The sequence below is a fragment of the Harpia harpyja genome, chromosome 4, assembly GCF_026419915.1.
Source record: "Harpia harpyja isolate bHarHar1 chromosome 4, bHarHar1 primary haplotype, whole genome shotgun sequence".
Classification (NCBI taxonomy): Eukaryota; Metazoa; Chordata; class Aves; order Accipitriformes; family Accipitridae; genus Harpia; species Harpia harpyja.
Genome location: NC_068943.1, coordinates 60,395,070 through 60,417,072, shown reverse-complemented (window position 1 = coordinate 60,417,072; position 22,003 = coordinate 60,395,070). Strand labels below are relative to the sequence as shown.

Sequence of the window (22,003 nt, the reverse complement as noted above, 5' to 3'; positions counted from 1 at the left end):
ATCACACTAGCAGTGCTTGAAGCAATTTACACTTTCTGCTAGTATTATAAGACTGAAAGCTATTTTTAAAAAAACAAAATGAGTAAAGCCAACAAGTCACTGGCATATACACAGAAACCCACAAGCACTGCAAGAAAACTGAAAACCTCCCATTAAATAAATTGCTATGCCTGTTCTGTTAAGTTTTACTGAATTTAAATTAGTTCTGAAGAAAACATCCTGGTTAACTGCATCCCAATTAGGACAAGATTGTGTTTGTACTAAAACGTTATTTAATGGATTGATGGACACTACCTTGAATGAGTTTTACAGTGTGCAGGAGATCTGTTTATCCTAAAAGAAGGAAAGATCTGTTGTTTTTAAATGGCTATAATTTTTGTTTCTTTGCCTAATTTGGTAGGAGCAGTACATCTTTATTCATGATGCCATTCTAGAAGCTTGCCTATGTGGAGAAACTGCCATTCCTGTCTGCGAATTCAAAGCTGCTTATTTTGATATGATTAGAATAGACTCTCAGACAAACTCTTCGCATCTCAAAGATGAGTTTCAGGTATTTGCGGTTCCTACTAACTCTTCATGTGACAACAATTTTTTTGCCTCTAGATACATTTAATTTATTTTAAGGGAAAGGGCTTTTGTATCACGTTTATAGCATTTGGTCCCTTACTTTTAGTCCACGAAATAAAGTACCCATGTTTATGTGCTTTGCAAAGTTATTTTAAATATGGAATATCCTCCTTTGAATAAAATTGCAGTAAATATCTGTCTGGAATAAAGAGTACTGACTAGGAACCACAGAGAGTTTTGGCTTGCATTTGCACAGCTAAGGTGTAGCTCTTTAGGGCTCCAAAGGATCTTCTTTAGTTTATTCCCTTTGGAGGGGATGGTGTCATGCAGAATCTGTTGAGTGGTACACGGAGCGCCTTTTACACATGCAGCTTAAACCTCCTTGAAAAGCCCCAGCATGTCCATCAAATAGAGAGGAGCTCTTATTTGCTAATGTCTTCTTGCTAATGCCTCACATTTTCCCATATTGCAATATTTTAAATTAAAACTTGGGGAATCTCGAGTCTATTGTCTGTTAGTTCAGCATGCTAAAGCGAGCGTCCTCTCTCCGTTAGACCCTGAATTCTGTGACCCCTCGCCTACAAGCGGAGGACTGCAGCATAGCCTGCTTGCCAAGGAACCACGACAAGAACCGCTTCATGGATATGCTGCCACCTGACAGATGTCTGCCTTTCTTAATTACTATTGATGGGGAAAGCAGCAACTACATCAATGCTGCTCTTATGGACGTAAGAGACTATCTTCTTTGTCTGCGTAGTGTGCCACAAAAAGCTGTGTAATATGAGAGAGAGCACTTGCTGGTTTAAGAAAGGGTAGTTCTTTCTTACTGCAATGCCCGGTAAACCAGTCCTAACAAAGAGGGGTGGGGGGAATGGGTAAGAAACCCCACCAGCTTGTGTTGCTTGTTCAGAAGGTTTGTTATCTTTAGTCTTTTGCATCCTTGTGGGACCCACTGGAAATTTTGCCATTTCAACAGCATTATATAAAGCTCTAGTCTCCAGACCTCCAAATCTCAAATCTCAGCAGGATCTCAAGAATCTGCTGTTTGTCAGGAAGTAAATATTACCTACCTGAACCTGAGGTTACTGTCGCTATTTTATAAAAAAGGCTATGTATATTGAGGCAGGAGAGACAGGGGAAGAAGGAAAAAAATTGTCTTTGGCATGTTTGGGCATAGCGTTGGGGGTTTTGTTGTTCATTCATATTTTGAGTTGCAGCTCTTTAAAGTTGAAGTTTGAGTGACAGAAGTATTGTCAGGGGAAAAGGTGAATTAATGGAGAAAATGGAGGTGAACCTGCTCATAGGTGTCTGATCGATAAAGCAGTTCATCATATGTGCTGTCAGATACCTGCCTGTGCCTGCCATTAGCATTTCCAAAGTTAGGGCCCTAAAACCACCTTTACAGTAAATACTTAAATAAGTGGCCTGATTTCCAGGAGCATCTCCCCTTCCTCAAAAATGAAGTGCTGTCAGAAACTGTGGTGTCAAGAAGAGATGCTGGAATAAAATGGCAAATAGCAGCAGAAGGCATCAGGACTGAATGGTATAGTCATCCCAGAGTTCTGCCTGAGCTAGTGCAGGAAACATTTGAACTGCTAGCAAAATGCAGTCCTTAATCTCACAATTAGCTATTGTGCCAGAAAAAAAAAGAGGAGTAGCACATGTGAGACCAATATATTAGGGAGTCACTGGGGCTGAACGGATGAATTAGAGCAGTGAGCAGAATTTTGGTAGCAACCAAAATTGTTTAGAATTGCAGTTAAAATTATGTTAAGCACCTGGATAAAATTGATGTGCTATGGACCAACCAACACAGCTGCATAGAGGAGTGTGGTCTGGGGAGAAAGGAAGACAACGCAGGCTGAACGGCTGGGTGGCAGGAGGACTCTGAGTGTGTAACAGTGTGTGGCAAACAGGGACAGGAACCAAGCAATGTATTAATGGATGAGCAATCAGAGACAAGTAAGGAAAGACAGAAATGGTAGTAATAAAAAGAAAAAAGCAGCAGGAAAAAAAGTAATATATTACAATGAAGACATATAACAAGGCTATAAGTACAGGGTTAAAACTTTGGGTAATAAAAGCTTTTTCTTGCCCTTTCTCTTGGTTGTTTTTTTTAAGACTGATTTATTCAGAGAGGGGAACCCCACTGCTGGGCAAGGAAAGGGGACTTTTGATAGCAAAACAGAAATGGAAACTTTCCCCTTTCCACAATGTACTTGTCCCTGTGTTCCCACAAGAAAGTGTCTGCTTCCCTGTGTGACAGCAGATCTCCTGCCTGGTTTTTTTGAAAATCTGATCATCTCAGACTCAGTACGTTCTCTCATCTCCGGGAAAGACTAGAAATTATGGGGAAGAGGACTAGGAAAATATCAGCTAGTACATATTTTATTTCTTAAAAATACAAGGGAATAATCGATATTGGTTGTTCCTGTTTGCTCACTGGGCAGGTCTAGGAAGTAGGACATGAGCTGCTACTACCCCAATATACTTCCTGCATTAGAAAAAGATAGCAAATATAGATAAAAAAATTGTCAGCCTCCTTATTCTTTTGTCAAATAAGTACTGATGCTAAAGACATTAATTTGTTATCTTCACAATTTACAGCAAGTAGAAGAGTGAAAAGAATTGTATTTTTTCCTTCTGGGCCTCACACTATGATCTTTGAGGGTATATCAATATATTGCACATGAAGATCCCTCATATGAACCTTCAAACAAGCAAGCTTCCATACCAAAAGTGGTTTAGCTACCCTACCGGGTCTTTCTCCTAGGTTAACTTACTCTATTTATTTCAGTAAAAAACCAGCCAAACTGCTTTTGGTACCAGCATGGGTGCTAAACAGAGGGATCTCTGTGTTGCATACAGCTGTCCCAGCACTTCATCTTCAAACTGGTGACTTACCATCCCATCCGCCTACAAGACTATTCACCATCTTACTCTGTTTCTCAGATTAACCTGTCAGTGCTTCCTTGCCAGTTCATATCTGTATTCCTTCACTGCAGAACTCTTCCGTGCATAGTTACAAATTGCCTGCAAAAAACTTCGGATCTCTCCTCTTCTGCTTGCTGCTTGTAATACATGTGCTGCAAGGAATTAGCTCCTCTCTATTAGCTGCATCTCAGCTAAGCTATGCAAAGCTGGAAGTCCCTATTTGCAGCTGTGTATAACGCAGCATACAGAAAATGGAATCTGCTGCCATGAGAGGAAATAGTATGTTGCTGTTTAACTTCTGCTTTCTGCCGGAAATGGGCCCCGGTAATCCTGAAGGTCAGTTCCATGGGTGACCCTGTGGCTGCGGCACTGAAGGAGAATTTGGGATTGAGCTTAGTCCTCGATTCAGTCACAGAGCTCACGTGTAACCTGCTGCGGATGGGGTGACCTTCTGAGACCTCTGCACCCCTCTCTGCAACTCGGGGAGAAGGTTTCCTGCTCAGTCTCCTGGACACAGTGCCTGGAGCGGAGTTGCCCGAGCCTCAGCTCAGCAGAGCCCTGAAGACCATCTTCAGTGCCCCATGCATATCTGAACTGAAACAGGGCTTGGCCTGTAACAAAGCAGAAGGCAGACTGGAGCAGAGTAACCTCTTTGTTCTTGGTGGAGACAGTAAGGTATTTTTAACATCAGCTTTGGTGAAATCTGGCGTAATTGATGTCGGAGCTTTGTTCTATTTATATGTTTTTTCTGTTTCAGTGTTTGAGTGGAAGTTATTAAGCACTTCCTCTACCGGTGCTAATAAAATCATTTGCCTTTACAGAGCTATAGGCAGCCAGCAGCTTTTATTGTCACGCAACATCCTTTACCAAACACTGTGAAAGATTTCTGGAGATTAGTGTATGACTACGGCTGTACTTCTCTTGTGATGTTAAATGAAGTCGACTTAGCACAGGTCAGTTTGGGGCTCAAGTTTTCCATGTACTGTTGCATGCTTTAATCACGCTGGATCCACTACATGATCAAAATGTAGAGCAGTGCAGTGACTTTACAGTTATTCTCTGCTTTACAGCAACTAATTAGCACTAGCTGCTCAGGAAAGGTTAGGTGAGATGTCTGCAGTGGAATAAGGCAACATTCAAGTTGTAACTTACCGTTTAATTATGCCTGTTTTGCTCTGGTGCAGGGCTGCCCGCAATACTGGCCCGAGGAAGGGATACTGCGGTATGGTCCCATCCAAGTAGAATGCATGTCATGTTCAGTGGACTGTGACGTCATAAACCGAATTTTCAGGATATGCAATCTAACAAGAGTAAGCATTATCGTAACAATATGTAACAGAAGGGTATGTCATTTTCAACACTCTAGGCTTTTGTGGGTTTTAATTTTGAGTAATAGTAAAATGCTAATGTTCTTAAGACATTACCCAGAAAAGAGTCAGTCAAGCATCGGTATCTAATACTTATTTCTAGTACTTTTCTATAGCTACACACTAAGCAGGGGGAGCAGTAAGGTGAATGACTGTTGTTCTGTGGCATGCTCCCTGATGAGCAGAAGATGTATGAGAAGTATTCTTTTTGTTTGGTGTACAGTGAAAGAAATATCCCTGTAATGAACAGGTAGTGACAGGTATTTCATTCATAGCTTCTGTAAGACGTTTTCCATGGTGAATAAGGAAGAGGAGGGCTGAGGCTGGTTATGCAACCAGCACCTTGTCAGCCGAAGATGCGAGAACCACAACATAAAAGGAGGATGGTGGCACCCAGCAAAGCGGGGTGTGAAAAAACTCTGAAAGCTCCTCTGCCTCTGAAGGGTTCTGCACCACTGCACCTCGACCTACATTTATCATCTTTTTCTCAACTTCTGTAGCAGTGCCAGTCTTGCATTCTTGTTGGCTCCTTCACACCTTACACCACCTTGTCTTTTTGCTGTCCCATAGTGTTTCACACTATCGCAGCATCTTCTCAAACCCTCTTTGCCATGCAGTGTCTCCTCCTTTAGCTTACCTCTATAAATCACTTATTTATGTTGCCTACACGTAAAGAGTTACAGATGTTTGTGCCACCGATATATGTACAGTTAACCATCAGTCCCTATTTTACTTACCATTCCTACTTTGTATCGTTCATGCAATACTGAACTTATGCACCACCAATTGCTACTTGGAGTATACATTTAACTTTCATTAATGTCGAAGAATAGCTGTGGAGAAAACATTACTGTGTGTACAAAGATTTATTTTTTCTTTTATTTTGGTCACATTTTCATTTTTCAAAGTGCAGAGTTTGCATGTGGCCAGTATTTTATCCAAACTTTTATTTTGCTTATATTCAGAGCTAAGAAAAACATTTTCAGCTCTTCATACCTTGTTTGGAAACTACAGGAAGCTAAGGTGTAGGCACACTGGCAAATATTACGCACTAACGCTTTTTTTGTTGTATTTTTAGACTTCCTCTTTTGTTTTGGTTCATTTCTTATTTTCACTTTTTCCATTTCTTCTTTCTTATGATGTTTTTGATTTTCTACTCCTCTACTTCTCTTTGTCTCCCATGCCTTTTCACCTTTACATCTTGCTTCTAAATATCTCTCTGCTCTGTTCTTCCTTTTCTAAAATCCACATTCCTACTCCTTTTTGTCTTCTTCAGCTCCAGGAAACTGAATAGACTATTTATTCTTCCAATTATTGAGGCCTTTCTTGTGACAGTCTAATTCTATTCAAGCTCTCCCTGTGTAACATCTAGCACATGGAAGGCTCAGAGACTGGCAGCAAGGCTCTCATGATTATCATAGTCCAGCAAAAAGGGAAGACTTCAAGGAAAAGAGTCATATTTGTGCACCTATATTACTTGTTGTTTATTTATAACTGGGTCAGTTCATGTGTGGGAGCCAAAGGTGTAAGTCTCTTCATTTCTGTAGGTCTAAGAATTTAACAGTGATGTTTTAAATTGATTATTGATGTTAAGGATAAAACCCCTTGACACGTAGAATCTAGGCAATTTGTCCAATTACAAGAAGTCAGGATAGGTTACATTAGTGATTGATAAACTGTGATGTTGTCTTCAATGTAGTTCCTTTATTTTTTTTCTTTTTTGACATCTTCCTTGAGCTCAAGTGATACAAATTAATGGAGACCCTTCCATGCAATGTATATACATGTTAGAATTTGTCCACAATGTAAACACTTAGGTTTCATGTTAGTTTTATATTTTGGTTTTCTAAACCAAGATGTAAAGGTGCCATATTGACCTAAAGCTCTTTGGTTTCCCTCAGCCACAAGAAGGCTATCTGATGGTGCAGCAATTCCAGTATTTGGGATGGGCTTCTCACAGAGATGTACCAGCTTCCAAGAGATCCTTCTTGAAGTTAATTCTCCAGGTTGAAAAATGGCAAGAGGAATGTGAAGAAGGGGAGGGCCGGACCATCATCCATTGCCTGTGAGTAATTGGGAGAAAGTCAAATTGCTCTTTTCAAATAAATGCTTATAAATTAGTTCTTGTTTTAAGTTCAAGTATATTCTTATGGCAACATTCTTTTGCACATGCCCTTGTTTCTCTTGTTTAAAAAAAAAAAAAAAGTACCACTGGTACTGTATGTTGGCTTTTGGTCAACTTTCAGACTTGTCTCTGTCAGGTCAAGGTACCATGGGAATGAGTATTTTGAACATGATGTGTATTGTCTCCATCTGTACATAATAGCATGTTTTCCTGGTACAAAATATGTACAGACCAATTTCTTCTGTACGGTTTCAGTAAGGAAGTCTTTTATGCTGTGTGCCAAATGGTTATTTTTTGTGTATCTCTTGCATATCGTCTGTTGCGTTTTTTCCGGGCGGCTTACTATATTTTGAGGGTTTTAGACTGAAAGCTGTGGATCTATGAAATCAGAGAAAAGTTCTATAATACAGTAGGTGATCCTAAAACTATTGTTGGTAAATGACCGCTGGCTGCTTATCTGAGCCTGATATTTAAATGGGAGCTGGTTTGGGGGTGGGTTGAAAAGGCAGCATCTTTTTCTCCCTAAGAAAAATGACCCTAAGAGAATGACCAATCTCTCTCCTACCTTATTTAAATATAAAGTTTAAAACTTAGAAATTGAATTATGCATTCTTCCTTACTTTTAAAAAAAGGCTTCTGTTAAAATGTTCATAATTAACTTGTGGCCCCTTTCTGCCCACCCCTCCTCATTATCCGTGGAACTTTCTGGCTAATTTAAACTTAAGAGGAAGAAGCACCTACCGTAATTTCTTTGAAATGAAGATTAAAATAGTTCAGAAGTATCCCCAAAGGTCAACAAGGTATCGAATCAGTGATGCCTTGGCATTACTCTGGCTAGATAATCCTCATACCATAAGATAATTTAAGTGAGTCTCTTTCCAGAACTAAATGGAAAATGTTGTACTTGCCATTGAACCTGGTTTTTAATTTCTAACATTGTACTTGCCATTGAACTTAGGGGTTTTTTTCTAATGCCTATGTAAATTAGGCTGTAGCATAGCTGGGCAGCATGGTTGGCTGTAAGGGCAGAATTCAAAAGAAGTAATTGAGAGGAAGGTCAGAAACAGAAAATGTCTCAGACCAAACCCACTGGAGCTGCAAGGAGATTGCTAAAGCCTGCTCTCCCTGTGGGGCTCATGAATCACTCATGCTTAAAGAGTGAAAGAACAGAAATGTGTTTTGGATGCTCTCTTACACAGTAGCAACATTTAACCAGCTCTTTTCCTTGTGTACAGAAATGGCGGTGGCCGGAGTGGGATGTTCTGTGCCATTGGCATTGTGGTTGAGATGGTAAAAAGGCAGAACGTGGTGGACGTTTTCCATGCCGTGAAGACTTTGCGGAACAGTAAGCCCAACATGGTAGAAACTCCGGTAAGCACCAGCCCATCGGGGTTACTGCAAACAACCAGGGAGCCGGAGGCTCTCTTGTTGTGTGAGCTGCGTTCTCAGTCCTGTGCTCACAAAACAGAGCAAACCTGTGTTGGGCCACAAGAAGAAAGGGACGTGGGGTTTGGGTCTTGGGCTCCTCCCCTTGTAGTATAGACTGAGCAGAGGCTGGTCTGATTCTTGGCATGAACGTAAGGTTGGGTAACGTTACATTCTGTGGTGGAAATTTATTGAGTGTACACACAAGTTAGCATCATGAGGGCAGGCTAAGCATTTACGCTACTTTTCTTGTAGTGGTACCGTGGTTTTCACAGATAACTTTCTGAGTTAACAGAAGGCACTTTAATCTCCCAAGATAACCTGGTCTATTTGAAGAGAAGTTGCAGTGTGTTGTGCTCATACAAACTGTCTTGACATTTTACGGAGCAAGGTATTTCTTCTTGGTAGGAATAAGCTGTAAGGTCTAGATTAGTAGCTGGAGATGTAAATATTTTGCTTCTTAATAACAACTGCTGCTTTGGAAGCTGTATTGAATAATGGTAATGTTTGTTACTTGGGTTTGTAGTAGTCAAAATGATACCTCAGAACTTTAAAATCAAAGACTTGGATCTGGTATGTTGGAAATGAAGATACAGAATCATAGAATCATTTGGGTTGGAAAAGATCCTTAGGATGATTGAGTCCAACTGTTAACCTAAATAATAAACAATATAAACAATAAACTAATATAAACAGTATGAGCCTGAATTATCAAAACCACAAGACTAAATATTTGTATGTACATTGCCAGAACTCAAAATAACCTTCGCTCTTCTGGTGAGTCTTTATGTATACAGTATGAGTGCATATCCATCCATGTGATCACTTCAGTCACAAAAACTGAACATTGTGGAAAGTCCTTATAAAAATTCTCCCAAGTGGATTTTTTTCGTTCCTGTAGGTGAATGTGAAAGCAGGTTAGACAGTGTTTGGGAGTTTCTGCCATTTGACTCTCACACTGCCAGCAGCCAGTGTCAGTTTTCAGCCAGATGGCTGCCTACTGCATAAAAATCAGGGATGCCAATTGAAATTAAAAACATTTTACAGTTTATGCATAGCGAAAATTGCTTCTGACCTTCTGAACTTGCATATTGAGCAAAATGGCTGTAACTGCCTCTTCCCATATTGCCCTTTTTTCCAGGTGTCACTGTTTGCTTAGTATCAAGTAGCTTCTGTGGCATGATTTGCTTAATTATTGTGCATCACTTCCATCCCTTGCCACCACATAAATTAAGAAAATGGTTAAAATTTTAACAGACAGAGCATCCTGTAGCAGTAGTGACATTGGGCTAGGTATTGTCGGTTTTGCCGCAAATACTTTGCAGTTTGCTGTGCCATAGATGTCTGAGACACAACATACTGAATTGCTGCCTGGATTTCAGTTCACTGCTGTGAAGAAAACAGGTTAGATCACATGGAAAATTACTTGTGTCACTGTAAAGGGAGGCCAAGGTAGATGGTGTGTGTTTCTGATAATGGCCTGTAAATTTATATTTCGTTTCAAAATAGTCCTGAATTCCATTGTAGCTTTAATCTGCAGTTACTGAATTTCCGTAGTTATGTATTTCTGTTGTGTGGGTTTTTATTCAGAACTCTTGAGCAGCAGCAGCTGTTGAGTCGTTAGTTAGAAAACAAACCAGGAAAACCAATATGTAACACTGTCATGTGCCCTACATTCAGCAACATGATCAGATAACAAAAATGAGCAGCGCAATAAGGGCTTTAAGATATCCCCACCGCTTCCTGCTAATGGATCACGCGGGCTTCCTTTGCAAACAAAAATACATCACAAAAGCAGATTTGTTTTGTTAGGTTGCAAGGACAATAGAGATTGAATTCATTTCCTTGGTTTTTCTTCTTCTTCTTGCCTTCTCCTCTCTTCTTCCTCCTCCCTCTCCCCCAGTATCAGCTCTGAACAGAAGCCTTGTTAAGGAGAAATACTAACCAAGATGAAATTTTGAGCTTGAACTTCCCTTTTAAATGTGCATCTGATCTCTTGGACATTACATCGACACAACTGTACAAATGGGCTGTGAGCCCAGAGCAGCTTTGTGTCACAGCTCGGTATTCCTGAGCCATTCCCTGGCTGTCCAAGCAGCAGACACTGGTTAACTGCTCAGTATCAGCTAACTTAAATGTAAATGGTATATCAAAGTCGAGGTGCTTTCACTGCAAGAATGCTCTGACTGATAGGAGAACTTTTCATGTTTGATAAAACAGTTCAGAAGCTGAAAAAATCAGAGAAGCAAATCATTGCATTTCATGGTCAGGTTTTTTTTCCAGTTCATTGGTTAGGGTGAGTTTTTAAATCAGAACTAGTAATATACTTGAGTAGTAGGGGAAAAAAAAAAAGAAAACCCAAACATGTCAGGCTTGAAGTTAAAATTGCACAGTAGTTAGCAAAGACTGTTCTTGTTTGTAGATATTGCTGCTAATACTTTAGAATCTTAATTTAACTTTTTTTTTTTTCCCTCTTTCCCCTTAAAGGAGCAATATCGCTTCTGCTACGATGTTGCGCTGGAGTACTTGGAATCCTCTTAGTCAGAATGGATGTGACAAAGTTCACCAAATACATGAATCTCAATAAGCTGTTTTGACAACAGTTCTTGATCCTGTGAAGAAAGATTTTAGGGGAAGAGGGGGGTGGGAGGGATTTTAAATTTTAAATGCAAAGTATTTTTCTTATGAAGTTGTGTATCTTAATAAAAGAACTTAATCTGTTTCTATGCTTGTATACAGTATCAGCATTTAGTGCCACATAAATACTATTTAATGAAAACCAGAGTCAGAAGAGATTTGCCCAAAATAGGACTTTTCAGTGTTTGTATATGCAGCCGTCTCTCAATTACAGTAGAGCGACCATCTGTTGCATGTATCAATATTTCCTATATGGTATTAATTTTTCTTTTTTTTCTTTTGATACATTGTTAAAGTACAATAACAGTGCAAATTGATAGTAAGGTTCATTCTTTATACGTTTCAAGTGTTGCATATATATATTATATATAGTAAAAAAAACCTGGCTTATTTTGTTTTAATGTGCAATGATGGCTGGATCACGTAAAGATCTTTATAAAGAAACTTAAACATAAGCCAAAGACTCAAGTGTAAATATGTCTATATGGAGAAAGCACATGTATTTATTGTTTACTTGCATTCCTTTTTTGATGGCTGAAAAAAGAAGAATCATTTTTCTTGAAGAAAGCTTTTTTTGCTGAAATCAAGTGTAAACAATTTTTGTAGTTTATTTTTTGTATGTTTTAGTGTAAGTAGAATACATACTTTTTATGCATAGACCAAGAAACATTGGTATAGTGGTTTTGTTGTGTACATGCTTGTGATTCAAATCCATGTAAACAACTCTGTTATAGAAGGTCTTTAACTACAGGACCAAAATCAAAACATTTTCCTGAAAATGTATAGTTTTTCACAGTTGCATTAGTTAATTACTGATCAAAAAACTATGTAAGGAAGGGCACAGATCAAAATGGCCTTGCCTATGGCTTGCACAATATTGGAAGAAATTTTTAAGCACCCTTAAAATTGTAAGAAAACCAGTTGTTTAAAAAAATATTGAAGCACAGGTCAACAGGAGAACTGCCAGACAAATAGATGGCTCTGCATATGCCCTTCAGGGTAAAAAAGTATTTGTTTAGCAAACTGTAAAATTAAGCAATGTTTATTTTGATGTTTACGAACATGTAAGCTTTGCTTCCAAGAAAGCAAAATTTGAATAAACCAATGCCAGATTCTGATTATAGTTGTGGTGTACAGAATATTACTGTGCTTTCGCTTAGCTTGTATCCATTTGTTCACAAGGTTTCCTGTATTTTACCAGCTAAAATCATTCCAGTCTCTTGTTGGTCTTTTTTAGAACTGACACTAAAATGATAAGGTGCTTTTAAATAATCTGTAAAGTAAGAGTGAATTAAACTTTTATTTAAAGATTATTTTATATTATTTCCTATTTTGGTACCCTCTCACTTACTGTCCTTGTTAAGGAGTCATTCTTGTCCGGAAGACCGATGTATTTGCATAAAGAAAGTCTCAAAAGGAAATTATATTCTTTTTCACCTCTGTGTTTCAGGGAGTATTTGAGAAGACTCCATGTCTCATGTATGCCCTAACTTTCTTCCTTTAGCTCAGACACATGGAATTACCCATCCAACACTATAAATGGCAGAGAAATGTTTAGAGAAATTCTACTTCTCAGATTTTTTTCAGTGCCTCCACCTGTATTGCATAGCTCCACCTCTTCCAGATTTAAAAAAAAAAGTCTTTTTCTTTTGTCACCCATTGTTAGTTCCTACCTATGAACAGCAAGGTAAACAAATCAGGTTTGAAAACGTTCACTGGGTCTGGGTTCTTAATACTCAAAATTGCTCTTTTTTTATTTTGCCACATTGGAAAGGAGATTATAAACTGTATGCAACAGAATTGCAATATTCCCAGCTTTCTCTGTGAGGCCATTGGCGTTCAGCTAACTTTGGCAGTCAAAGTGCTGGATGTATCATCTAAAGCTAGCTGTCTGGTCACCACTTTTTGTGGAAACAACACACCATTTCCACAGACTGATGCATCCTGCCTGTTAGACGTGTGTCTGGGAGTAAATGAATTGGACTCTGGAAGAACCTGCCTCTGTTGTCCATCAAGGGTGTTGAGAAGATTAGTCTAGAAGTCTAGATTAGTTTTTTGACAGATGAGATGAGTAGCTCTTAGGGTTGTGGAATGCAAAAGCCACATTCCATACTGACCAGAATAATTTGGGGTTTCTTTTTTTCCTTTCCTGATCAAAAACTTAGCATTACCATTAGGCTGAATGAATGGTTATTTTCCCAGAGAGCTCATGTGTTGGGGACAGTGGGGTACATCCCTGACAGTACTTCATAATCCTTGGTAAGATCTTTGTGTCCACTTTCCCCTGTACATTAAGCATGACTGGTGCAAATGCCAGTGTGAATCCTGGCATCACAGCACACTGTGCCTGCACAGGGGTCCTCCATGGGAGCATCCCCCTCAGCTAGAAGGTATTATAGCTGCCAGTGTTGCCCATTCTGCAAATGGGAACTCTGCCTATGTGTTCAAGTACTCTGAGAGTCACGTAATTTCTGTAACTGTACCTGACTGTGGTGACCTAATGAGCTTTTGCAATAGCTTGTGATTGAAAAACTTGTGGGGAGTTCTTCCTTGCAAGGCCAGGGAAAAGTATGCAGAGGGATTATGATGTTGAGAAGCAGATCGGAAATACCATTCCCCAGTAATGGTATATCTTGGGGGTCTCTTAGGCAAAAGACAATATTAGAATCAGCTTTTTTAGTATAAAATTGAGAAGAGAGAGTTTGCTTTCATTGTGGCAGCTCTTTCCCCTCTCTTATCTCGCCCAGTCGCAGCAAATGCCAGCTTTTTTTTTCTGGGAGCACAAGCTCTGTTCCCCTAGACAGATGCTGCTCCAGTATCCTTTTCTGACACCTGTGCAAGACAGAAGAAAGAGAAGTGGGCGGATGATGAAAACCTGCCGCAGGGGAAGAACAGGTATTTCTCATAAAGGGAGTGTGCAGTGGAGGGAGAGAAGCATTCCCGACCTTGGGCACTTGAAGAGGGAAATATTTTACTCCCTGAGGCAGTGAAAAGCCACCAGCACCAGTATTGCAATCTGTCCGCAGCTCCTGCCCTGGAGCAGTCCATAGGTTTCAAGACTCCTCAAAACCTTTCTGCTGGCTACCACCCTTGCTGAAATATTAGCATGGACTCGGTCAAGTGGCCACAGCCTGCAAGGTACATGGGTTCTGCTTTTCTCAGCAGCTTATAAAATGAAGACTGGGCCAACACAAGCAGTAAATACAGAGAGAGCAAATGGGCATCAAGTCAGAATACAAAGAAGAGGCATGAAAAGACTTCATCCATGGAGGAGTGTGAGATGATTCAAATTTGAAATTAATCAAGTTGGAACTGGTCTAATGTCACATAACAAAAGGAACCAAAGGAGCCTGCAAGTTCCCAAAAATTTGATTGCTCTGTGCGAGAAGGTATTCTTTGCTCTAAAACTGAGAAGTGATGACTCCAGTGTGCTAGTCTCTGTAGTTGCTAGTGGAAGGAGTTCTGAGTGTCGCCTTGATGGCTTTGGTTCATTTTCTGTAGAACAGTAACCAAAGAGGTAACTTAGGGATGTGATCAGACTATCTGAATTGTCCCCAAATAACCAGATCTTAGGATCCAACACTGAAGGACCATATCAGGCCTCGAGCACCTTAAATCCTTTGATTTCAATGGAGGTTGAAGTTTGCTAAAAGAAGAGCTACTAAAACTCAGGACCCTGTATGGAGAGAGGCTTCTCTCTGTCTCTTTTTTTTTTTTTTTTTAAGCTCTCTGAATCTGCCTTCCCTGTTCATAGTGACCCAGCTCCAGCAGAAGGAGGTGTGGAGACCCACTTTTTGAACTTTTATCTTGGTCCTGAGAGATCAGACCCCAGCTGGTCGATGAGATCCTAGAATTTATGTTTCCTGCTTCCTGGGTAAATGCCACCACCAGGAAACAACAGCTTTGAAAGAGGCTTTACCTTCCTGGAAAATAGTCACAGGCATGAGCTTGAAGCTTCGTATCCTCAGCATATGCAAGCAGTTACTGGGACTTACTTCATTCAGGAAGTTGCTCAGATAATAGAATTATATAGTTTATGGTATGTCCTTGCCTTGCCCAAGGTACTACATTAAGAAATGCAATATTCCTTAGAGAAACATGAAAGCAAAAGCTACTGCAGGAGTGTGCTCTTTCATATAGGTTAACAATTTCCAAAATCCAAGGTCTAAAAAAGCAAACTGGGGAAGCAATGGCAAGCAAGTGCTATGTCACTGAGCCTCCAATGTGAACTGAAATGTTAAAGGACAAGGAAGGGGCAGCCTGAGAAAAAACGTTGCAGAATCATTGCGTGGCCAGGCCACCTGGACTGACAAATGACTGTATAAAGGGCCTCTTTTAAACTTCATTCTGCTGCTGTGTCAGAAGAAACCCTGAGATCTTGAAATAAATGTAAAAGCTGCTTTTATAGTGCCCGGCTCTGTACTGAAAAGTAACTCATTTTCTGCTGTACTTTCCTTTATCACATAGAGGTCTGAATTGAGTTAAGTGATCCTAATCTCACAAAAGAACCTTTGTGGTGGTTTATTGCTAGTGCTCTTCCTTTGTTAAACAGTCAAAGGTCTTGTAACCTCTGCAGATCCAGGATAGTCAAGGGTATCTGTGAATATTCACTTGCATCTTTACCTTCTGGGGTTGAATAATCTGCTAGGAACAGATTGTGTATACTCAGGATGAGACTTCCAGAATATGCAGAGGTTTAGTCCCATAAATTTCCCTTCAACTTTATGCAGCAAAACCTTGTCTTTATTATTTTTTTAACTAGAGGCTCTGTTTGAGCAAAATTTGAGTTGCTGACAATATAGAAGTGTTTCTAAATTATTTTAAGCTTGCTGGATGCTTTTTCTTTAAGCCTGAGTAAAAGAATGATGTGAGATTGTGGTAGTGGTTGACAGGCATAAATGTTATTTTGGCCCACACTTCTCAGAAATTAATTCTTTCCCTGCTGTTGCGTTTAGAGTCCTAATTTATGCACAGATAGACATGTATGATGACAGGCACAATAGGTTGCTTACCTAATAATAATGTTTATTAACTGTGTCTTGGCCCGCAAAGAACAGATGGTTTTGTGCCTTGTTGTGATACAAAAGCTTGATTTCAATAGTCTTTTGTAACCCCTTCTAGCTTGCAGCTGAATCAGAAAATAGTCCTGATTTCACAAATTACATCAAGATAAATTTGAAATCCCCACGTGCTCAGAGATTTTTCAGATCTCCACTAAGTAAGCAGGAAAAATTAAGTCTATGTTAAAAAAAAAAATGGCAACAAACCCTCTCTTCTGGACATGGAACCAAAACATGATCTTTCTGCAAGCGTTGGAACACCCTGGAGCTTTTTGGTAACAAGCACAAAAACGGCATCTGGCAAAACACAGTACCTCCAGATTGTGATAATATGTGTGTATTTTCCTGCCGGGTGCAAACCAGTGTGAGCTCTTTCCATTTCACGGTGGAAAACTTTTGTCTTTCTTATGTGTATCTAATCTTTTGTAGAATAGTAACTGAAAAGACACAGTATTTTGCAGAGTCCTGAAATTTTGAAGAAAGTTACTGTCTTTTTGCACTCCAATAGCAAACGTGAAACCAGAGATTATGGTATCTTTAGAGTTTCTCTCGAGGTAACGAGAGTGAGTTGGTGTTTGTAGCAGCCATAAAGCCAAACTATGGTAAGTTTCAGAGAAGTTTTGAAAGACATTTGTTTTGCTTAAGTCCCAGCAGGTGAAATCCCAGTTCATTTGCGGTCAAGGACAGTAAGTCTCACTACTCATTTTTTATTAGTCTTTCTGATCCATTTGCTGTATCCAGGAGCGGGCACAATAAATAGCCCATCTGGACCCACAATCCGAACTATCTTCAGCGCAGAACCCGGTGCCGTAGCCTTTTTCCCCCAGTTTCAGGATGAAGTTGTTATGAAACTTGCTGATGACACAGATAAGCAACACAAAATTGCTTCTATTTACTGAAAATGCTTGAAACCACCTGCTGAAGGGGAGTACGCCTTCATTTTGAATTAGGTAGAAATCCTAGACTTAGGAAGCCGTGGCACTGCTACAACCTTTTATGTTGCACAAAATCGTGTCATTGACGCTTCGGTTGATACAGTTTAAACTGTATAAATATGTTGCTGCTTAGTTTCATCTTCTGAAATTCAAGGTTTCCAGCTTACCTTGCATTAAGAAATACAGTAGTGTTTGAGCAGTAGTTCTCAGAGGTCAGACAACTTCAGGGATGAGGATAAAAATGGAGCATAAAAGCACTAGGCATAGTATAGGTTCTTCTATTTCTCCTCCATTGAGATGAGGTGGTTCAGCTAGTGTGACAGTGAGCTGTAATTACAGCTGTGAGAAAATAGCTGTGTGGTTTTGTCTGTGGCAAAGGCTTTTAAAAATGTCTTTTAAAAAGCAGGAAAGAAGTGCAGGCTTTGTTTCTACTTCAGTGTGCCTTCCTTTCAGGCACCTTTACTTCAAATAATACCCTTGCTTAACACAGACCCTTTCTAAGATGGTAGTCCTTTAAGTAGTCAGAGTCACAGCCTGTAGCAGTCTCTGTCCTTAAATACAAGCAAACTCTTTGCATGCGGATTAAAGGTAGCGGGTACGGGTATGATGGATGCTGTAGTGCATTCAGGGGAAAACTGCAACAGGCAGAGGCCCAAGGAATAGGCCTTTTGCTTTTGCACAGGGAGATTTATAAGCTTTGTGCAAGAAGAAGAGAATAAAATAGTCAGTGAACTGACTGGGACCAGCATGAAGATAGGAATCTTGTTCGCTGGTTGTCTGGGCAGCAACATAGAAAGCACTGGCTTTGTATATAAGAATAGGCAGGGTGGAGAATATAAAAAATCTAGATGAGATGGGAGCTTCCCAAAAAGCATGCAGTTATGCAATATATGGAAGGAAATAAAAATCCTGAATGCCCCAGTCAGTGAAAAAGTTTCAAATATTGAGTGTATGTAGTGCTTGTGGTCAAAAAAGGTTGAACAGATGGTTTAGGCCACTGAGGGGGAAAGATGCTGAGCAAGGGACAGTGTCAAGGAAAGAAATGGGCAGTTTATGTGAGCAGCTCCTTCAATAAAGGAGCTGAGTAGGTATCATGAAAGATTTAAAAAATAATAATCCCCCCAAACCAGGCTTAGCACAGGCAAGAGACTTGAGGATCAATTCACATACCTCATTTTATGACCTAAGAACTCCACTTGATTTTTGGACTTGGGCAGTTAGTTGCCTTGAAGCCCACAAGGTGCAATTTTTGTGATACCATATTTGTCATTGCTGATCAAGAAAAGGAGGAGAACACCACTGCTGCAATGCTGCACATGATAGTTCTGATCGTCCTTATATCAGTTTTGAGGACAAGCAACAAGTGATAAGTAAATGTGACAGTAAGTTATAGCTCAGGTGTGATTTCACAAGCGTGATTTCACAATCATGATCTCAGCCCCTACTCCACTTAATTGACAGCTAAACACTACTTCGCAGGCTTCTTTCCAATGCTTGGTTTTTAACATAATTATGGTTTGGTTTTGTTTTTCCTTTCTTAGAAGAAGAAAATTTATACTGAGAAAAGCAACATTAGAGCCTGGGGGGTGAGAGGGGAAGCATTCTGGGAGAGCACTCCGAGAGGCAGCTGCTTGGCTATGGCTTCAGGGGAGCCACTGTAAAGGAGGATTTTGAAGACTGAGAAGAATTCTGACTGTCTTGAAAACGTAAGCCAACTTGATAAATTAAATAGCTTCTGAGTCCTACGCCATCTAGCATTTGTGGAAAATTGCAAAAATTAGGTGGGGGAGGGGCACATGCCCTGCAAGTTGTTATCTGTGTTTACAATCCAGCATGCCAAAATAAAAATTGAATCAGCAGATGGCCCTGGGAAAAGAAGAGAATAAAACGTGATGATTACTTTGATGATATACATGTACAAGCCTGCATTTTCCACATCTTCACTTTTAAGACTTTAAGTAACACACCTACTTGGTCACGCAAAGACTCATTGCAGTGTCATGATGTCCTGATCCTGCTCTTTAGCTTGAGTTTCCCGGTGAGGTGTCTATTCTGGACTTGTCACAGGCCACACAAACATTTAAGTAGGACAGATGCTCACCTCTTTTCAAGACCGTGTATTTTTCAGACTGGACTCTATACTCTTATCTGATTTTTTTCCTCTTCTTCCAGTGGTCTTTGTACATGATTGGGGTCCAACAAATGGACGTTGTATACCGCCCTTTCCAAAATATAGTTTAGGTTGCTCAATTTTGTTGTTTTGGTTTGTGTTTTTATAATTCTTGTTTTCAGTTATGGTTTTTTCCTCCTTCACTCTTCTATCTTCTACATCTTAGCACAGGCTGAAGCTAAGCAGGCAGGGATGGGACATGATATTATGTCCATAACGCATTTCAGCTTCTCAGCAGAAAAGATTTCAAGGAGTAGTTTCAAATTTACACAAAATTGCTCGAGCAACACATCCCACTCCCCGATCTCACCTGAGCCAGGATCAGCTGGCATCTCTGAAAGCAAGCTTCTTGCTGTTTGTCTTTCAAAGTCTGCTGAGTGTGTTAAGCACGATGACAATAACTTCATTACAAAGTGAAACAACTGCAACTGCTCTTCTGTGCCTTCCAGTGCTTCTCTGGGGTGGGGAGGAGGTGAAAAAGCCTACTCCCAATTCTTTAAAGGTCTCTCCTTTCCAATTCTTTAAAAGTCTGTGGGCTTTAAAACCAATGTGAAACAGCACAGGGAGAGGTTTGGTTAGTGATGTGTTTAGGTGTGTTTGATTTGAAGAAAAAAGATTAAATCAACAATATATGGGTGGGGTTGGTTAACTCAATAGAAGATCCTAGGTGTTAAGGGAAGGGAAGTAGGAATATCTGGGCATGTGTACTCCAGTGTGTATGGTGTAACTGACTTTCTGTCATGGCAGTTCCTGAAATGTGTTGCAGTGAAGTGATTTTGAAATGAGACTTAAACATTAACTAGGAAAGGGAGTGTGGCAAAAATCAGTTTTCCCACACACAGCTTCCAACAACGTTACCATAGCTGGTGTCCACGCGGGAGTGAGGAGGCATGCTCTTGCCTCTTTGCCGTGGTGCTGGGTTAAAACATACAGCCCAGCAACAGAATTCAGAAATACAATGTTCTGGGAAGACCATAACTGCCCAAAATGAGTGAGGCACCCCAAGTTACAAGCAACTCTTCAGTTGATTGCTCTTTTTGCTGCTGCCCAAGCAAGAAGAGAGGACAAACCCAGGGAGCAGCAGCATCATGATGAGTGCCTATCACAGGGCAGGCTTGGATGAGCAAGGGGCTCTGCTTATCTGCTAGTTTTAGGAAGGTATACAGTATTCTTAACTGTCTGTTAAAATAGGAACTGGCAAATTTTCTTCAGCATTTTTGTTCAATCTTTGGGCTGTTTTTTGCTGTGACTGCTTGTTTTGATTTTATTTTATTCCTTCTTCTATGAAAAGTTTGAGTGTTTGGATTGGATGCTTTTTTCCCCTTTTTTTAAGTACCTTCTCTTATGTGATGTATTAAATCTTCCCTGGCAAGCTTGTCTCCAGCCATACTGTGTCGGTGGGTTTTGTAGGTGAGCAGGGAGCAGAACGCAGAAAAAGAAACGAGCAAAATATATTGTTTGTAAAATGGACTTTGGTGTAAGTGATGGCTTTGCAGATTTCAGATTTCATCCTCTAGCCGTGGCAAGTCCGTTTGAATTAATTTGTTGACATAATTCTACAAGAACACTTATAAATACATTCCTCAGAGAGATGTGAAGGGAGCTGTAGACTTTCATTTTTCAAAATGTATCATGTGTCTGTATTAATACATGAATAGATATTCATGCCGGCTGTTTGTTAGATCTCACAACTTGCTCAGCACCAGAAGGTCCAGGATGCTGTAGTGCCCCACAGGCTCTCAGCACCCCCTGGCTTGAGGTCTCTAGCAGCATGCTGAGGAGAAGGAAGGCGAAGGGTCCAACTGCCGCGCTGTATGCTTCACCCAGGAGAACATGTGCTAGGAACACATTGAAGCAGATGCCCAAGGGTCACAAATGCTCTTGGATGTCAAATAAATGTAAATGCAACAAACTGAAAACAAGATGAAAAGCTGGCAGAAGGACTTAAACTCCAAAGTGAGAGCCCCAGGATGTTTCCTTACAGACTGTTTGAAATCTTTGATAATTTAAATGAAGTTTGTGGAGAAGAACAAGGTGAAAGGGCCTTGGCTGGATCATAACATATGTTCCATATTGCAAGGCTGCCTACAAGAAATGCATGCAGTGTATGCTGCTCAGTAAGTTACCACTCTGCGTGAGAAGTAATGAGATTTATTTAGCTTTGGAAAAGCAGACAAAATAGGTAAGAAAACACATGGTGAAGCTTCTGGATTGAGTATTTTAATGGGAAAGGGCTAAAATACACACTATTAAAGTTAGAATAAATGCTATGCATGGGTTCTTCAAGAAAAAAAATTTATTTGCAGTCTTTTTATAGGTTGTTCTGCAGAAAAGCCCCTATGCTCTTTGCTCCACCACAGCTGGGAAGACAGGCTTATTGACCAATTCAGTAAAGAAATACATTTGTTTTCCAGCACTTTTCCCAAACGAGTCTCTAAAGGCTTAGCTTCTCACAGTGGGAAGCGTGCTGGATGCTGTTAGTGATCTCCCTGTTTGTTGTAGTCTACCACAAAGATGGTGAAGATTGTGTAGGACTCAAAAAAGGTGTTGGCCAGCAGCTATTGAAAGTACCGCATTTCTCTCATGTGTGAGGTAGAGGATGGGACATGTGCCACCATTGAGGGCATTAGAGGGGTTTTGGTGACCACCCTGTTTATGTTAATGGTACCAGGCATGGCAGAACAGGCAATACTCTGCTCTTAGAAAGGGAGAGATAGGACTGGAAGAGAAAAAGAGGGGGATGCTTATCTTTGCTTGACATGAAGAAAATGTACGTTGCTTAT

The 22,003-nt window shown here is 40.1% G+C and overlaps 1 protein-coding gene across 15 annotated transcripts in view; it reads left to right on the top strand.

Moving 5' to 3' along the window:
* PTPRK (protein tyrosine phosphatase receptor type K) overlaps nt 1-12,178 on the top strand; it is a 415,801-nt gene extending 403,623 nt beyond the window's left edge. For all 15 annotated transcript variants that reach the window (XM_052784282.1, XM_052784278.1, XM_052784293.1 and 12 more), the window contains 7 exons: nt 401-550; nt 1,122-1,295; nt 4,323-4,454; nt 4,686-4,811; nt 6,770-6,933; nt 8,229-8,364; nt 10,906-12,178. In XM_052784282.1, coding sequence (XP_052640242.1) covers nt 401-550; nt 1,122-1,295; nt 4,323-4,454; nt 4,686-4,811; nt 6,770-6,933; nt 8,229-8,364; nt 10,906-10,959 — 936 coding nt within the window. In that variant the 3' untranslated portion in view covers nt 10,960-12,178. The remainder of the gene's footprint in view (nt 1-400; nt 551-1,121; nt 1,296-4,322; nt 4,455-4,685; nt 4,812-6,769; nt 6,934-8,228; nt 8,365-10,905) is intronic.
* Nucleotides 12,179-22,003: the final 9,825 nt, after the last annotated feature.